Genomic DNA, 19153 nt, shown 5'->3' on the forward strand with positions numbered 1-19153 from the left:
TAATTGGAAGCAAAAAAAAGAAACTTAAATAGCTCTGAGTCCACTGTATTTGAAAGTGATCTTTGTATAAAATTACTCCCTTATCATGTAGTAATATACAACAAAAGATTATTGAGTAAATTAAGAACCAGTGGTTATTTTGCCTCCTAAACTGTGAGAAGAAAACAAACCTAATTTAATTTACTCAACTAGATGTTATTCATACAAAATATTAAATTATTTTTTACTCTCAAAGCCATTTACCTCTACACCACTAATAATCTTTTACATGTTAATTAAGTTTCATTAAGTATTTCCCTTTATCTCTCCTCTTTATTACAGAATGTTGCCAATGGCAGACGTCAGTCAAAACAATGCTTAGTACTGGACAAGATTTATTTTCTTTAATTTCACAGTCGGTTTTTTTTTAGTGGAAGAAATTACCAAAGTTTCCCAGAAATCCTTTTCTAAAAAACTGCAAATGAAATTTTCGCCCAAGGCTATTATCTCATTTTGATGCAAGATTTACTGTTGTTCATCCAGGGAGATTATGTTAGAATTTATTTTTGGAGATTCGGAAATGTAATAAAACCTACAGGCATTGCCACCAAGTTAATTATTTAAGTTAGCATAATATTAAATTTTTTCCCCATCAACTTTCTCTCTAAAATATTTGGTGGCTGTTTTCAAGTACTGACAAAACTCAGATTTTCCATCTTCCCCTGCCCCCATAACAAGTAGACAGAACAAAAATTCAGACCCTTTGTTCATAGCCTAGACAGAACAAAAATTCAGACCCTTTGTTTATAGCCAACATAGCTGTGGATCAACTGTAGAAATGAAAGCTCACACTCATGAACCACGATCCAAAGTTCCCCAATAAATGGTTCACTGATCCAAAGACACATAATAAAAATTATTAGCTGCTTACTATTTAAGAATTAAACAGATGAGAAATTGCTAATGCACATCTTGAAGTTATCATCATCCTGATTGCCAAAATATTGCTTTAATATACACACACACACACACACACACACAGAGCGTGCCAAATAATGGTCCATATGACAGAATCAATTAGTGTATATGCACAACACAGATCAAGCTGCCAGTAAACATAACCTTGTAAACTTTTTCAGCAGATAAAACTTCCCTCTCCCTCCAATCTGCAGTCACTTTGAGTCTAATATAAAACAGTAACAGAACAAAACTAGAATTAAACAAAAAAAAGTTGACACCTATTCCATCCTTCTGGACATAAATTAGGAAAGTGAGGAAGGTAAGCAGGCCAGTGGAAGCCAGGAGATCTAGGTTCCAGGCTCACTTCTCCACTACTATATCCCAGGGTATGACATATGTTTGGAGTAGTTTCCAAAAGGGGAGCAGCTGATGGGGAGTACACGGCAGCTGTTGTGTTCCAACCCTTATGGGTTTTAACCCACAAGCAAGGAGCCATTCAAATGTAACAAAGCTGCTCCAGCTTTAACCCTGGCTGAAGCAGTATTGAAGTTGGAGCCATTTTGCTACATTTCTGCCTTGTGCACACTGTTAGATGAGCTGCTTCAGAGTTCTGAATAAGATGAAGGTGTTATGTCTTATGTTGTCATGACTGACTGATTTTGCTAAGAGGTTAGGCTATGGATGTGTATGGGATGGTTTGGATAGGGATGATCCTTCCCCAGGCAGGCAAGTGGATGAGATCACTTCTTGCAGTCCCTTCCAGTCCTGCTTCTCTATAAGCTCCACTTTTGAAAGGCTTCAAATGTGCACATGTCCATATGCACTGTCACCTACACTTCTGCATGTCAGTTTCCCTTTTTTTATATGCTCTTTTTTAGATTAAAAAAGGACTGTTTTATGTGGGTAGCTGTTTATAAAGCATGGTAGGACCCTTTCATAGAAGTTTAACATCAGTATTTTCTAGCCATTTGTAAAGCCTGAAAAACGACATAAATTGTTACTATGAAATAATCTACTTTTAACATGCCACTTAGCATGACCCCATAAGATAGTGAATGACCTTTGCCTTCATCAGTATCAGAGAAGACTCAGAAACTGGTGGCATGTGAGGGGCAACTGGCAGCCTCCAGACTACCACCCAGGTGCCACTCCCCACACTGCTGCAGTCAGGATACCCTTCCCTCCTTTGGCTTTCATTTCCTGCCCACACCCAGGGACAAGGGAGCACACGCACCCTATGGTGTCCCCCGAGCTTGCAGACTATGGTGTTTGCGGAGCTTGCAGCCTGGGGCACCTGCATGGCCTGGTGCAACAGGGGAACCCATAGCTGGGGAGCTGACTATGGAGGCCTGGGGGCCTGCACAGCACAGGGAGTGGGGGGTGCCTGCACGGTGTTCACCCTGGGGGGCTCACAGCTCATCCTGGTGATGTGTGGCCCTCATTGCTACAACTCACTGCTAAGTATGGCCCCCAGCCACATAGAAATTGGGACAGCCCCAATTTAGTTCACTGCTGGATCAACTTACTATGACCCTTTTCACCAGGAACCAACAACTTCTCAACAATTTTGTTTGCAACTTAATAATTTGGCTAATAGACTGAGCTCATTTCCAACATTTAAAAGCAAAAAAACTCTACAATGTTTTTTCCACAACTTGCTTCATGTCTTCCAACACACGAATATCCAACCTGGGATACAGGTGCCACAAGTGGTACAGGCAGACTCTGTGCATAGCACTTGGCAGATCAGGGAAGGGACAGGCAGCACAGCAGTAGATAGGGCAGGAAGCACAAAGCAAAGCAGGGCAGAAGCATAGGGAAGGAAGCAGAAGGTAGAACAGTGGCTTGGACAGGGAGCAAAAAGCAGAGCAGCATGCTGAGCAAAAGGCTGGGAGCAGAAAGCAGAGCAGCAGATCAGTAGGACAAGGAAATCAGAGTGGCACTCAGCAAGGGTGCAGAGCTAATTTGTGGCACACCTGCCAAAAAGGTGTGTCCAGCTGCAAACCCAGTGCCTTTATTGCTCAGATTGTGCTGGTGCACTTGTTCCAACATAGCAGCTCTCAACCAGAACAAGAGGGAGGAGCACCCACAAAAAATGTTCCCAGCACCAGGCTGGTCCATGCTTGCTTCAACACAGACAGCGGCTGAATCCCATTAGTATTAGGCTGATGAGCTATGTATGCCAAAAGGTAGAGCTGATAAACCCCAGCAGTGTTGTCAGGCATGTAACTATGCTGCTTTCTTTCCAAAGCTGGCAGGCAAGACCATGCGAGAGGTCAGCTTGGGAGGCTACTCATGGGGTCAGGGAGGGTTTGCTGCAGGTTGGCAGTTGTATGGGAGACAGGTCATGGGATAAACTAGTGATTCTCCACCTCATGAAACTCGAGGCAACCTCTGAAAATGCCAACTTGAGCTTCCACTTGGGTTTTTAATTACAGAGAAAGACAACAGAGCTGTTCTTCTGGTGCAGAGAACTCAGCCAGCCCGCAACAGGGCAGAGCAGTTTCAGGGTTACAGGTTCTCACAGGAAGTCTCTAGGTTTCTCTTGCGAATCTTGCCTGCACGCTGACATTGTGTGACACCCCTAAGGCACCTCAGGAAGGATCTCCAGGCACCCACAAGGGCATGGCAGCACCCAGGCTGAGAGTCTCCATGCTAAATATGCAGAGACCCACTGCCCTACCCAACCCCAAGCTTCCCCAGGCTGCGTGTGCCCACTGCCAGCTGCAAACACAGAGCCTTTACTGCTCAGGTTGTGCTGGTGCATTTGGAGCCCTGAGCAATGCAGCCCCAGGCCCAGTGCCCCAACATCAAGACCCTGACCCTCACCCACAAGCCACAGTGGAAACAGGCTGGCATACAAAGCATGGTGACTGCCCCCACGAAGTGCCTGGGTGCTGGAGGTGTACATGAGTGCATATGAATGCAACATGTGCGCCTGTGTGCATATACCTGCTTCTGCACACAGATGTTTGTGTGCACAAGTGTACACACATGTACATGCACCTGCTTGTGTGTGCACAAATGTGTGTGCATGCACCTGCACAAATATGTGTGCAAGTACACCTGCTCGTGCATGTGCACAAGTGTGCACTCATGTTTATCCACCTGCTTGTGCGTGTCCACATGCATGCATGCATACACCTGCTTGTACATGCACACGTGCTTAAGGGTGTGCACGCACCTGCTTGAGCGTGTACGCATATGCACGTGCATGTACGTGTGCAGGTGAGCACGCGGGGCCTCACCTGCACGCCGCCCAGGATGGCCTCGCAGCGCTGGCGCACATCGGGGAAGGGGCAGCGCCGGGACAGCATCAGCAGCCGCGCCAGCTCCTGGGCCAGCCCGTGCCCGTGCCCCTCAGGCGCCGCTGCCGCTGCCGCCTCCGCGGGCTCCTCTGCCGGGGCGCGGGCGGCCGCCGCCTCGCGCAACACGCTCTGCCCCAGGCTCTCCAGCGCGAGCGCCCGGGCGGCCGCATCCCGGCTGCGCAGTCCATCCCAGCGCCCCACCGCCGCCATTGCGCCCCGCGCCGGACCCCCACAAGCGAGGGGGTAAGGGGGAGGGGACAGCCCCACCCCAACGGTCACGCCCAGCCCCGCCCCGCCCTTCCCGTCGAATCTTACTCGCCCTGGGGGAGGAGGGAGCGCCACGCTGACAGACGCGGCTATGAGCCAATAGCAGCTGAGCCATCGGAGCTAATGACTACCAAGAATGGGCGGGGCAACAGCGGGAGAAGCCAACGACTCAGGCCGCGGGGCCGGCTGGAAACTACAACTCCCAGGAGGCAACGCGCAAAATGAGACAAGGGTTGCAAAGAAGGATTTTTCCAACTATTTGATTTGGTCTAATAAAAGAGATTAGATTTACTCAAAGAACCTGGTCTGCCTATGCCGTTACATCAGCATGGCTACAACCTACACCCCTAAATAAGATGTATGTGTAACCAGTGTGTATATATCTGTATCTTATTTAGTCAGTGCGCAGAGGTGCATACATACCCGACCTTCTGAGTGACTCCAGATGGACACAACTGATGGACACAACTAGCTGTGTCAGTCTGAAGCCAAATAGACGGCAGGGTAGATTTACACCTTATAGACCAGGGGCTCCCAAACTGTGGTATGGTACCCCTGAGATGTATGCAAGACATCTCTATGCAATTTCTCCTGCACACCCGCTAATGGCAATTTTCATTTTCATTATAACTGGCAGACAAGGTTCTTTGGGTAAATTTGATCTCTTTTATCAGATCAGTAAATAGTTGGAAAAGTTATTTGCAAGCTTTTGGGTACGAGCCACCCTTCTTCTAATAACTGGCATTTAAGGAGTTAAAATATGCCGGTATGTGGGCAGCTGGTAAGGCTGGAAGGGGGTACTCAGTAAGAAAAAGTTTGGGAACCTCTGTTATAAACTAACCAACGTGTGTGTGTGTGCGTGTACATATGCAGTGGCGATGTGTAGGGAGTGCACAGGGGTGCACGTGCACCCTCTGAGAGCTCTGGCGCACCCTCCGTCAGCCATCGTTTCCGGGGGGTGGTGGTGGCAGGCGAAAGCGCTGGTGCCCCCCCTGAGAGCACTGTCCAGGGAACGCACCAGCAGAAGCAGTCTCCCCGCAGCCAATCTTGCCAACCCGGAAGTGCCAGCAGCGCGCCGCTGCCAGTTGCGGGTTGGCGGGATTGGCCGCCGCGGGGGGGACTGTCCCCCTGGTTGGCAGGATCGGCTGCAGGGGGCCACCGGGGGCCACCCCCGACCTGCGGGATCGGCTGTGGGAGCACCACTCCCCGTCCGGTCCAGTCGGGTGGGGGAGGAAGTGCTCTTCCTGACTCAGGAGGCACCAGTTGGCCATGCATATTATGCATGTGTGTTTGTGTATATGTACATATGTATATATTTAGCGCAGGCTTTTGTGAGCTGTAGCTCACTTCACATGTAGCTGACTCAGCCTCTTTTCCTTTAGCTTATTTTCAAGAATTTCCTGGGAGACGGTGCCAAAAGTCTTGCTATGAAAAAAACAATCTAGCAATTTATCCAGAACAATCACAGAGCTTGCATTTCTTGGACAATACATTAAAGTAAAAGATGGGAAATTTCCTCCAAGAAATTTATAGCTGTTTTAAACCTCAATGCTTCTTCCCATAGTTGTTTATCAAACTGAAGTTTTCTAAGAACTTACACGGTTCTGTACAAACTATACTGAGCTGCTACAATAAATTATTTTTAAATATCATCTGCAGAGGGAAAATAACTGCATCTGTCCACTTTTTGCTTGTTCATAAAGTGTAGGATCTGAAAGAATGTGTTTGATTGGTCGTTTCCATTTATGGGGATTTTTTGCTTTGAAAGGGGCTTTTGAGCCTGTTATATAGCTGAAGTGTGGTCTGCTCTCTGTTGAACAGACCACTCCCTTGATTACTGAAGAAGTGATAACAGGAAAACAAAACCTGTGAAGAAATGGGATTTTTAGTTACGTAGTTTTAAATTGTCTTTTGTAAATCAGTTTAATTCAAGCCTAACTGAGAGAAAATCTCTCCATGAAAGTTTCAGCATTTCCTCTCCTTCAGATATGGGCTAAGAAAACTCATTTCAAAACTATCTGAGCATTTCACTGTATTTAACATGTCTATTCTCACAGCTCTATTGTGTGGCTCAGAGGTACTGTTACCCCTGTATTACAGTTGGGGGAATAGAGGCACAGGGAGACTAAAAGCTAGATTAAAAAGGCTTTATCAGTAGGTACCTAACATGGGATTTAGTCATATTTTAGGCATCAAAGTCCTAAATTGCAATAAAAAGAACATTCCAAAACCATTTAATCTCCTTTGGTACTTCAGTTGTACTGTGCATGCCCAGAACTGCCTGTCCATTAACAACAAGGGGATAAAAAGCATGCTGTTCAAATTCACAGATGACACTAAGATGTGGGGAGAACTGGGGATGCTAAAAGGGAGGAATAGGCTGTAATCAGACCTAGACAAGTTACAGGGGTGGGCGGATATGAACAGGATGGGTTTCAACACTGACAAGTGCAAGGTGATGTACCTGGGGAGGAAGAACCAGCACCATACCTACAGGCTGGGGAACTCCCTTCTCGTCAGTGCAGAGGCAGAAAAGGATCTTGGAGTCATTACTGATGCCAAAATGAACATGGGCCAATAGTGTGGGCACACGGTCAGGAAGGCCAACCACACCTTGTCATGTATCCACAGATGCATCTCAAGCAGGTCCAAGGAGGTGATCCTCTCCCTCTATCACTGTGGTTGGAGTACGGCTTCCAGTTCTGGGCGCCGCACTTCAGGAGGGATGTGAACAACATGGGGAGGGTCCAGAGGAGAGCCACTTGCATGATCATGGGACAGCAGGGCAGGCCCTATGAGGAGAGGCTACGGGACCTGAACCTGTTCAGCCTCCACAAGAGAAGGCTGAGGGGGATCTAGTGGCCATTTACAAACTAGTCAGAGGGGACCAGCAGACACTGGGGGAGTCCCTGTTCCCCTGAGCACTACCAGGAGTGACTAGAAATAACGGTCACAAGCTGGCCGAGGGTAGATTTAGGCTAGATATCAGGAGGTGCTACTTCACTGTCAGGGTGGCTGGGATCTGGAACCAACTTCCAAGCAAAGTGGTGCTGGCTCCTACCCTGGGGGTCTATAGAAGGAGGCTGGATGAACACCTTGTCGGGGTCATTTGACCCCAGTACTCTTTCCTACCGTGGCAGGGGGTCGGACCTGATCTGCTCAGGTCCCTTCTGCCCCTACCAACTATGAAACCCAGTGCCTATTTTTGATCTAATGCCATTTAGGATTCAAGAATTGGGCAAAGCAGCACCTGAATTCTTAGGAGCCTAATCTAGTGGGTATAATCTGCCTGGTGGGTATGCTATAGGATCAGGTTGCTCACAAAATTCAGTTCCAATATATGTTTAAAAGCCTGGTTATGTCTTGAATAATAGCTTAGTGGTTTGAGTGCTTGCTGAAGAAGGAGAGGACCAGGGTTCACCTTTTTCTTACTGGCTCCATGCTCTATGTGATAGTTGTTTTGGGTCCTTCTCCACAGAGAATAAAACCTAGTTTTTACAAGTCCCACTCCAGCCAATGGACCACACTTCTGATTTTTGTAGAGCCCCAAGAAGGAATTCTACATCTGGTAAAATGAGAGCTGGAGGAAATCTTAAAATATTTTCAATCAAATATACTTGATTTATATATGTGCATAATTCTGTTGCTAAATTCTAGTAATAGTGTACCTAGATTTTTCTTGCATATCTCTGCAGTCATGTACCAGTCTGTGGACAAACAACTGCCCAACTCTAAAACTATTGTGCTTTATACTGAGAACTCCAATCTATGACATTTTGTGAAAAAAAGATTTGCACAACTTAGTATAGAAATTACTTTTCACCTCTAATTTTTATTTTTTATTTCCTTTTCCTAAAGAACTGAATGCTAATTGTAATGTACTGTAGATCAAGTAGAAAAAAATCTTTTTTTTTCATTCTGCCTTTCAAAAAGCAAGGTACTTACTTTATTCTGGGGTGCATTATATGTGAGAAAATATGTTATGTACACATACCTATTTTTTCTTTCCTCTTTGATTTTGTTGCAAGTGAGGTAAAGTTACTAAGCATTTTCCTTCTTTCTCAAGGCAGAAAAGTCACCGGACAAACATTTTTGCATGAGTCTTTGGGTGAAGAGTGAAAGAGTTTCAGCATACAAAGCTCTACAATAGTTTGGACCAAAGAAGAATATTGAAGCTTTCTCTGTTCTCAGTCACATATTACATTTCTGGTAGGAGAAGTACTGCTCTCCCACTAGAAATTGTCAGTGTGCAAATGTTCGTTCAGTTTCTCATGGAGAAAACGTCTCATCCATGAGAAAAATTATTCACTTTGACACCTGGAAGATCTCTCCTGCCCTGTAAGAGCATCCTTTGCTAGAATGCAAAACTCTAGAACGCTTCATTCAGAAATGATATTTTTTATTTGACCAACTAAGAAATCGCAAACAAAAATCTTTTTCTGCAAGCTTTTGGGCTCTCATGCCCTTCATCAAGCTCAGGAAAACGCTTGTCCACTTTCACTTGACTTCTCCATGATGGGAAGGAATTGAGCAGATGCTTCTCCTGTGCCTTCTCCAGACCAGGGGGACTCCAGTCTCGAAAAGGTGCTGAGACATCTGGAGCATGACTCCTCTCAATCAGGGGTACCCTTGTCTGCGGAAAGCTTGGAAAACAGTGACAGCTCAAATCCTCCTGATCACAGGAAGAGTCATGTTGCTTCCCCAACACTTTCTTCAAACCAGAACTTAACTATTCTTGTGGTTGGTAGGAGTTGAGCTGCTGTTGCTCTACACACATCTTCCGCAGAACAGGGTTCCCCTGATTCCTAGTGATCATGGGAGGAGTCTAGCTGCAGCTCCCCCTGCCCCTCCCCACACTGGGGGGGAATTTGGACTGGGGAGGGCATGGAGAGGAGGGGAAAGTGGTAGCTGTACGCTGGAATGTCTGTACTTTCCCTCTTGGGAAGATTTCTACTGCTGCAAATATCTGATTCTCTCTAAATTTTGTTCTAAAAATTCCCTGCTCCTACTAGGTCCCCCGTTTAACAATTTAATATTTAGTCACATCCTTAAAATTCATTTAACCACATGGTTAAATGCATATCTTGCTGACCTTGGGCCTACAACTAATTTAGCTCCAGTACTTAGAAATAGAGGGTCTGCAAGTAGAACTCCCAAGTTTCTAGCCTGTTTGTGATGGGGAGATTACATGAGTGCAAAATCTTTTAATGTGCTCTGATCAGGATTACAGTATACTGTCATCAAATGGTGGCAGCAGGATTTTAGTGACTGCCATAAGTTATATCGCAGCTTATCTACAGCAGGGCTGAGTCCTGTCTACAATTGATTTCTCTCCCACTTCAAGTACAGGGCTAAGGCCTTCTTTCTGTGCCTATTGCCATGCCATGATTACGTTTCAGAGGACCTATCAGGATAGATTCTCCAGCTGTTCAACCTTTCTCATACTTCTTGGAGGAAAACAAGAGGGAAAAACAAATGAGACAGCAATTTGAATCATGTCAAAAACAGGCCTCTAAGTCCTTTAACAGCTTCATTTGGCTCGTTGTGACAAAGCTGCAGCCAATATACTGGGAGTTTCTTGGTACTGCCTCTGTTGTGGCAATTAATTCAAATTTGTCTTGTAATGTGTTAGATAAACAGTGAATCATTTCTTGGCATGTCTGAGTTTTTAGTATGTTCAAATGTGTTTGATCAGGATGAACTGTTCATGCCTAGTAGATCAATTTTTAAGACAGATATCTTTGTTTTCCAAAAGTACAATTTAGTCTCTTTGATTTCACTCTCCATAATATTTTGTTCATCTTTTCTTTTGTCTCTTTGAATAAACTACCATTAAAACCAAAAACACTTGCATTTAAAAAAAAGTTTGCCTGATAGTCCACCATTTTGGGCAAATTGTTACTTTTGGAAGGAGGATTAGATCTGAAACACACTGGTGAAAATAACTGAAGGACAACTATACCAACAACTTCAATTTCCTATCAGTGTGACTACTACACTAACACCATTCTTCCTAACCAGTAAAATTCACACAGCCTAAATCCTCAATATGTGTAGTTTGCATTAACTAGTAGAACTACACTTGTGGTGAATAATTTCCAGACTTCTTCCTGTAAAGGCATATTTTGTGTCAAAGTGATATGTACTTGATTATAAAGGGGTCATAACTAGATGTTAGGCTGCACCCAGCCTATTAGTGGTATCTATGAAGTCACTATTACAGACATGGTTATTTGTGCTGAAGGGCTATAACTACCTCCTTTACAATACAGCTATGTTATATACTCCATGTGTTGGGTTCCCAGCATTCCCAAAGCAGTGGTTCCCAACATTTTCTCGCCATGGACTGTGTGGACAGTGCCAGGCCACATCCAACCTGTGGGCTCAATTTACCAAATACTAGGCCCAGAGTGTGGGCCCCCTACCAGCAGCAGGGGGTGTGCAGTCCAACCTTGATCTCTCTGTCCAGGGAGAAGCAGGGAGTGCTCCAGTCTCTATCTGGATATGTGGGGAGGGGGTGGGACAGAGCAGCCCCAATCTGGATGTAGGAAGGCGGGTGCGGGGAGCAGCTCAGCTCTGATCTTGATGCACAGAAGGGAAAGGGGTAGGGTGGATAGGCCCCAATCTGGACCCACAGGAAGAGGATGTGGAGGTGTGGGGGAAACAGCCCCTATTTGGATGTGTGGCAGGGATGGGGAACAGCTCAGCCCAATCTAAACATGGAGGGGTTGGCCAGGCCCTGATACCAGTTTGCCACAACAGCCTGGGCTGGTCTGGACCCAGCCCTGTGGAACCTCCCCCAATCTCCCACTGACAATTTTTCTGATCCATGGGGATTCCCACAGGCTGAATGTCATAGGTCTGTGGGCCAGATTTGGCCAGCAGGCTGGAGGTTGAGCACTTCTGCATTACAGCAGTGGTCCTCAATCTTTTTACTTAAGGCATCCCTCATTTAATCAAATCATAGAAAATTCAGGTTGGAAAGGACCTCAGGAGGTCATATAGTTCAGCCCCGTCCTCAAAGCAGGACCATCCTCAACTAGCATCCTAGCCAAAGCTTTGTCCACCCCGGTCTTACAAACCCTAAGGATGGAAATATTCTACAACCTCTCTGGGTAACCTGTTGCAGTGTTTTTCCTCCTATCTAACCTACATTTCCCTTGCTGCAACTTGAGGCCATTGCTGCTTGTTCTGTTATTTGCCACAGCTGAGAACAGTGGTGCTCCATCCTCTTTGGAACCCCCTTCATGTAGTTGAAGGCTGTTATTAAATCCCACCCCTGTCAAGGCATCCCTCAAAATGCCAGCTCTTAATTTTCACTTGTTTTTTGACTGCAGAAAAACAATAGAATGAGGGGCATGGGCTGCTTAAGGAGCTCTCTTGCATAGGACTGACTGCTAGTTGAGATGGAGTTAGACATGCTTTCCAATGCAAGACGCCTATATTGGAAAGCTTGTCTAACTCTATCCCAGCTACCCAGTTGGCCCAATAAAGACCAGCACCCTGAGCAGTCGGTGCCTCCCACCATTTCTGGACCATCGCAGCAGGGACGGTGCCAGCCTCTTCCCTGCTGGGGGCTGAGGTGGGCTAGACAGAAAACTGGAGGGGCTTGCGCTATACATTTTCTGGCCAAATACACTTATTTATTTTTTTTAATAATACCCACTTAAGGCCTCTGCAAGTGGGAGTGGGGTGGGCTGCAGGGTTGTTGGCACAGCTCCGGGCAAGGGTGGCTATGGCAGTGCTAAGGCAAATTTGGGGGTGGCTACAGGCGCCCAAAGAAAAATTATAGGGCAGTTCTTCAGCTGCAAAGAGCTCAGCCCATTTCGATTCTGCTGCGAAATCTCTGGGTTTCTCCTGCCAGCCCCGGCTGCGCCCCTGCCGCACCCTTGCGAGGATCCCCCAGCTCCCCTGGGTGCTGTGGGGCCCGGCTGAGAAGCGCTGTGGTAAAGGGAAGAAGGGACCGCACCTCCCAGGCCCTCAAGCCCCGGCCCCAGCCTCCCGCGCGGAGTCCAGACAGCGCCTGGAACCCACTGTCCTGCCCTGCCCTGCCTGCACCCGCCGCTAGAGGCGCGCAGCCCGCCGCGCTCCCGGGCCCTGCTGCCGCCGGGAGGAGCCGGGGCGGGGGCGGGAAGGAAGGCGGCAGATTGAAACCTGCAGCGGCGCCGGAGCAGGTAACTGGGCCTGGCTTCTCGCTCACTCCCCATGCACCCCGGGCTCCCGCCCTGCGCCTCGGGGAGAGCGAGGCCCGCGCCCGGGAGGAAAGGCCAGGCTTAGTGGCCGTGTCTGCGGCGGTGAGAGCCCCCCGCGAGGCCGGTCAAGGGCGCTGGGAACAGCCGCTCCCTGGGGAAGGGCAAGGCCGCAGCCCCGGTGGGTCGGGAGGGACCTGGCGCCCGCTGGTCTGACCTCCAGAGAGATTTGCCCCTTGTCCACTAACCGAAGAGGTGGGAGCACGCGATGAAGCGAGCTTGGGCCCACAGCCCTTGGGTGCTAGGGCTTGTCTGTAAGAGGCAAATCGGCAGCTCTAAAGGGGAAGCCCTGGGAGGCTGTCTCCTCCTTTAATCTGCCCTCTTCATCTGTTTGAATCCCCACATCTACCTCTATCCCATCTCTTCATCTAATCGGTGGTGCTGGTGCTTTCCCCTACCGTGGAGGTGTTTAAAAGGAGATTAGACAGGTACCTGGCTAGGGTTACTTGACCCCAGCGCTCTTTCCTGCCCAGAGCGGGGGGTTGGACTCCATGATCAAATAGGTCCCTCCAGCCCTAGAAATCTATCCACCAAATCTGACCTCTCAATCTATCTTAATACTGTGTCCAAATCTAATCCGGGGGTGGGTGAAATACAGCCTTCCAAGGCATTTTGTCCAGCTGGCAGCAGGTCCCTTGGCCCTGTCCAGGCCAGGCACCGGGGCAACCCAGGCCATGGCATGTGCAGCTGGTTGCCCTGCCCCAGGCATGCAGCAGGGTGGGGTGGCGCAGTGGCCAGATTGTTTCCTGGCAGTCCCAGTGGTGGTTCCTTCCAGCTGCCAGTTCCAGCCCCACTGCCCTGGGACTCTGCACCCATGACCAAGGGACGGATCCTCCTGGGCAGGGGGCATGGCTGGGGAGATGAGAGAGGGCTGTGGGTGGGTGGGGAGCTGTGTCTGGGAGTGGGACAGGCAGGTGGGGCCAGGGATTAGGGTCAAGATTGTGGGGCAGTGACAGCGCAAGGGCCTGGGGCAAAGCTACAAATCCACTGCCTGCACATCTCTGTAATGGGCTCCTTTTCCATGGGGAGGGGCATGTGGGGAGCAGATTATGGCACTGCCCCAGGTCCCAGCCCCATGCTGTCACCACCCCACAATCTTGATCCCTGGCCCAGCCCCACCCCCGCCATCCCACTCCCAGATGCAGCTCCCCATGGCCCCATCCCATCTTCCTGGCTGCATGTCCTGCCCATGCAGGCCCTGGCTAGTCCCCATGGAAACCCTGCGTGCTAGTCCCCATCTGTTCCCTGCAGGCCTCTGCCTGCAGAATCGGTGCCCCGTTGCAGGGGTGTGCGGGGAGTGGATTGTGGTTTGGACCTGGGCCTGGGCCCTCCGCTGTCACTTTTTTGCAATCCTAATCCCAGCCGTGGTCCTGCTCACTTGTTCCGCTTCCAGGTGCTGCTTCCCACCTCCCTGTAGCCCCATTCTAGCCTCCCGGCCACATGCAGGAGCCAGTTAGGGAGATTTAGTGAGCTGTTGTGTGGTGCAGGTGCTGGCCCTGCCTGTGGCAACTCACTAAAAATGCCTAAGTAATCCTCTAGCCAAAATAATTGCCCACCTCTGATCTAATCTGATCTTTTAACATACCTTAATCCCATTTTAATCCAGTCTAGTTTTTTAATTTAACCTGGCATGATAATCTAATTTAATATAATCTCTTAATATAATCTGATTTTTAGACTGGATTAAATTAGACTAGAGCTAGTCTAAGAGGTCAGATTAGATTATGAGACTAGATTAAATTAGATTCTTAATCTGATTTGATCTCTTAATCTATTCTGATCTAATCTGTTTACTTTGGTTAGTCTATAAATTCCAAACCTAGTCTGCCTTCTACTTGACTTCAGACTAACCTGGTTAGCTACGTCTTTCCCTTCCAGAATTACAGACAGGTCACCCTACCACCGGGGCTTTCGCTTTAGATCTGTAGATTTGCCTATTATAGATTAACCAAAGCAGAGAAATATAGCCCAAGGTTTTGTGGGCCCAAACTCACTTTGTCAGAGCACTGACTACTTTGATTAGTTTATAAGGGGCAAATCTACCCTGCCTTCTCCTATTGGGAGTCTGACCTGAACTCTTTTGTTCTGTGAGGGAGGTGAATGCAAGTGGAAACCTCAGACTTCCCTAATGGAGGTGAATAACATCTCTATTGTGGCGCTGTGTGCTCAAATAACACATCAGTTAGAAAGCTGTCTCCATAAGAGAAAAAAAATGAATTTGTGCCTTCCTTTGAGGCACAAGATGGCCAGAAATTTGTATCTTTTCTTCCCCTTCCCTTCCCATCCCATAACATCCCTTCCTTGCCACCCTACCTATTTTAGAAATTCCTGAAATGTCAAAGCTGGCTTCTTTTAAGTTGGTTTACCTATATTCTGTCAATGGAATGGGGTGTTTGCATTAAAAAAAAATCTTCCCCAATTAATCCAAACAGTTATTAACCAAATAAAGTATAGCATTTATACTTAAACATCACTTCTCCTCTTAAGTGGTGAAATTTTGTTTGTTTTCCAATGGCAATATTTAACCAGCTAACAATAGGGAACCTGCTGGGGAAACCTGGATAAATCAGATTTTTACTTCCAAGGCAAAACACTTTTCAGGAGGGAAACAATTCCAGGTCCCTTTTACGTACTGGTTTGAAAAATGCCCAGCCTAACTGTTTCCCTTTTTTTCTTTGTTATAAATATAAAGGTTATCGTCGAAAGTCCGGGCTTTGTTGTACTGGGGCTTGTAAAATATATAGTAAGAAACAGTATCCTGTCCTGAGACACAGGAGACAAGAAGGACAAAGGATAAGATAAAGGGAACTAATCTCTTTTGTTTTTGTGTAAGGCTAAGCACATGGACACATTCTAGAACTGTGTTCCCTAAATGAGGTTGTGGCACTTAACAAATTCAGTTATTATGCTCAGGCTCAGATTGGAAGTAGATCTGAGATCCCTCAAAGAGGGGTTGCAAGGGAAAAAGGGAAAAAAAATTGGGAATCTTTCTTCCAGACCAGAGGCACCTTGCATCCTCTCTATCCCACTCTTATTCCCAGAACTGTCGGCAACCCCTCATCTTTCCTTCATACCAGGGGCCCTGTGAGTACCTGATATCCCAGACGCTATTCCCTCCATGCCAATGACTCTGTATATCCCACTCTATCTCATTTGTTTCATTCTTTCTCTTTCAGGATGTAAACCTTTCTAAACTGTATTACTAAAATGGTGTGGAGGTGATTATGTTTAAATGTAAGTAGCAACTGCTTTCCCCTGGCTCTTTGCTAACCACCTCTGTAATTTGCCAAAGAGCAAAGTCAAAGGCATCAGACACCGGTCTGCTTGCAGACATTTAAAAAAGGAAAACAAAACAAAAAAACACACTTTCCCAAAAGAAGTAGCACATTACTTCAACCTGGCCTCAACGCCTGTATAGATCAGGTGCTTTGGCAGGGCTTTTTGGTGCTTTTATCTAAAAGCAGTTCAATTGGCTATTAGATAAAAGTGCCAAAAATCCCCTGTAAAGTGCCAGATCTATACAGATATTGAGCAAGCCGGGTCTAGCTAATGCAATGACTCTTCTGGCATGTGCTGGGCTCAGCGTGGGGGTGTACCAAGTTTAGAGTAAAGCACTACTTTTTTCTTTTTTTTTTTCTTTTTTATGTCTGTAAGCAGCTCAGGAATTTGTTTTCTGTCTATTCCTCTTTTGTTGTTTTCCCTCCAATTTTTACCCAAATTTAGTATGTTCTGGCAGTTTATGGTCAATTTTCTCTAAAACTTTGAAATTGATTGTTACTGTGTTCTAATCTTTTTTGACTACAGAAAAATAAAGATTGGTCACCAACCTGGGGATCTTGATCTACAGGTAGATCCTGGAGTCTCTCTTGGTAGATCCTGGAATGCGGGACAGCTGGGCATGCACGCATGTGTATACCCGCCGTCCCCATCCTCAGCAGGTCAATCTGTGGGGGAGGGAAGGGGCGGGGGCCAGATCAAGGCTCCCACAGTGAGCAACTGACTGTGCAGCCCAGCCAGGAGCAGGGGAAGGTAAGTGGGGCCCCAGCCCGGCTGGGTGATGGGAGATTGGAGCCTGGAGGGGCTCCTCCAGGGATGCAGGGGGCTTCTTCCCCATCTCTGCAGGGGTGAAGGCAGCAGAGGCTGCTGCTGTTGCGCCTCGAGTCCCACTGCAGCTGCCAACATGTGGGCACAGTTCAGCTCAGCAGAGGGGACTCATGTGGGGGTAGCCCTGGCCCACCTGGGTCTGGGACAATCTGGTCATCGAGAAACATGGAGGGGAGGCAGACCTTGTCACTGGGCACATCTTGGCAGAGGCCCTGAGGGCCCGTGCCCCGCTCCCTCACCTGTGCTCAGGGTGCAGTGGGCAGCCCACGGTAGCAGCCACCTCATCCCAAGCACAGGTGGTGGGGCACGGACCCCCGGGGCCTTCGCCAGGCTGCGAAGTCCCCGGCCCTGGAGTGCAGAGACTTCCAGACCAGACGTGGTCAGGCCGGGGTCCAACATCACGTTCCACTGGCTGCTGGGCGGGCATGGCTCAGTGCACAGAAGTGGGATCAGGTGTGGGGGAGTGGTAGATCCTGGGGTGACCTTTAGTTCCAAAAAGTGATCTTCACCATAAAAAGGTTGGAGACCGCTATACTAAAGCAATTCTTCTGTTGCAGTGTGTGTAAGGTCCACACCTGGGTGAACTAAGTTAGATTGATAGGCCCTTTTTAACATGATCTAACCTCCCCCTCACCTCCCCTAATGTCTGTATGTACCCTAGTGTAGAGTGGCTCTTGATTGTATAGAAACTTGTTACAAACAAATAATGGGACAGTTTGTGTCTGAATTTGGGTTCTTAAATTGTTCTTAACCTATTGGACTGAATACAATAGATTTATCTGGAGAGTCATCTGCTGTTGGTTTAATTTAACTTATTCATGTGTTTGATACAAATAGCAGGATGAAACCTTGAGTGCTGTAGTTGTATTTTTACATGAAAACAGAGAGGATAATTTGTTACCCATTATAAGCAATATTGGGTTCCTGAAAATAGACCCTCTGCCTACACAGTTATGTTGACAAAGCCTCTTGGTAGAGATATAGCTGATAGAGGGAGTTTCTGCTGTCACAGCTACACCACCTCTCAAACCAACGTCTTATAAAGCTGACAAAAGCAGTTTTTCACTGGCATACTATGTCTACTCCAGGGGTTTTGCCAGCCTAGCTATATCTGTTGTAGGGGTTGTCAGGTAAGCTAGTAAGACTTTATAGTGTAGATCCAGCATCATTAGCTTTCAAATGTTAAACTGAACATGAAATACTGGTATTACATATAACAGTGGTTTAAAAGCTTGCTTGAGTGAGTTTTTCCTGATGGGACTGAGGGGCATCATCTGCAAGATCTGTTCTATCCCCTAAGAAACATAGGCTGCTTGCAGATGTTAAAAACCCCCTCAAAATGGTGCTTTATTTTAAAGTCTGTGTGCTTCCATGTCAAGTCCAGCACATGCCCAGAAGAGGCAGCGTATTAGTTGGACTCAGCTTGCCTGACATCTGTATGAATTGGCTGCTTTAGTGTGGAGCTTTTTTGGTGCTTTGATCTAGTAGCTGATTGATTTATCTAGTAGCTGATAGTTCTTAGCCATTTTCAAAGATTATCAAACTCCTTTTGTTTGGGTAGGGGAAGACATTTCTACTGGTGCAAAATTATGGAAGCAATAATATAGCTACTATGCAAGCATCTTTTATGATTGTCTCTGAATCAGGAGTTACCGAATCCCTCTGCAGTTCATGACTTTCTGCAAAATGCTTTTCCCTCTTAATCATGAACATGAAAAAATCTCCACTCCTCCTCCCTTGGAAACTAAGGGAAATGCTTGCATGGAAAAGCATTTTAGGAGAATTATTAAGTTGGCTAGAAGTACATTAAATGAAACATAGCATCTGGAAATAAAGAAGAGAGCGAGCTGTCTGCAGAGTACACATGAGACACAAATTATGTTCTGAAAATCTGACTTCATTTTTAGTGTTAAAAAAGTAGTTTTATATCCTTTCTATGCTCAGGCTCCCAAATTTGCAATCACTAGTGGAACTGCAAAGGTGAAAGACTTACTGTCCACACGCATACACACCAAAAGATGCTAGCATAGACACAACTTCCGACTCTCCAAGCAAAGGATTCTGATGGCTTTGGTGCCTATGGGTTTTTGAGGCAAAATTTAACGGATTGCCTGATCTTGGAAATGTTATGCTGCTGTAGCTACTGTACTGAACATTGGTAAATGCTAGTTATGTGCTGAGGAGTAAGAAGCTAAATAAATAAATAGAGGCTGAACACCTTCTAGTGCTAGTCAGAAGGCTAAGAATAGTAAGAAATAAAAATGTTGCTTTTCTTTATAAAGAGTG

General features: G+C 46.9%; 3 protein-coding genes across 8 annotated transcripts in view; 2 read left to right on the plus strand and 1 right to left on the minus strand.

Moving 5' to 3' along the window:
• SESN1 (sestrin 1) overlaps window positions 1-4506 on the minus strand; it is a 104345-nt gene extending 99839 nt beyond the window's left edge. For both annotated transcript variants that reach the window (XM_090037669.1, XM_090037663.1), the window contains exon 1: window positions 4188-4506. In XM_090037669.1, coding sequence (XP_089893795.1) covers window positions 4188-4457 — 270 coding nt within the window. In that variant the 5' untranslated portion in view covers window positions 4458-4506. The remainder of the gene's footprint in view (window positions 1-4187) is intronic.
• LOC149873013 (uncharacterized) overlaps window positions 1-10228 on the plus strand; it is a 28104-nt gene extending 17876 nt beyond the window's left edge. The window contains exon 2 of the mRNA XM_090037684.1: window positions 8581-10228. The gene's annotated coding sequence lies outside the window, so the exon portion shown is untranslated. The remainder of the gene's footprint in view (window positions 1-8580) is intronic.
• A 2305-nt stretch (window positions 10229-12533) lies between these two features.
• The window catches only part of CEP57L1 (centrosomal protein 57 like 1), a 28054-nt gene continuing 21434 nt past the window's right edge, over window positions 12534-19153 (plus strand). The window contains exons 1-2 of one of the 5 annotated variants that reach the window (XM_090037705.1): window positions 12603-12688; window positions 15940-15997. The gene's annotated coding sequence lies outside the window, so the exon portion shown is untranslated. Of the gene's footprint in view, window positions 12689-15939; window positions 15998-19153 lie in introns of those variants that run through there. The other 4 variants (XM_090037700.1, XM_090037698.1, XM_090037692.1 and 1 more) reach the window with 4 other exon arrangements.

This window comes from Crocodylus siamensis, chromosome 1, assembly GCF_052110815.1.
Source record: "Crocodylus siamensis isolate JL-2025a chromosome 1, ASM5211081v1, whole genome shotgun sequence".
Classification (NCBI taxonomy): Eukaryota; Metazoa; Chordata; order Crocodylia; family Crocodylidae; genus Crocodylus; species Crocodylus siamensis.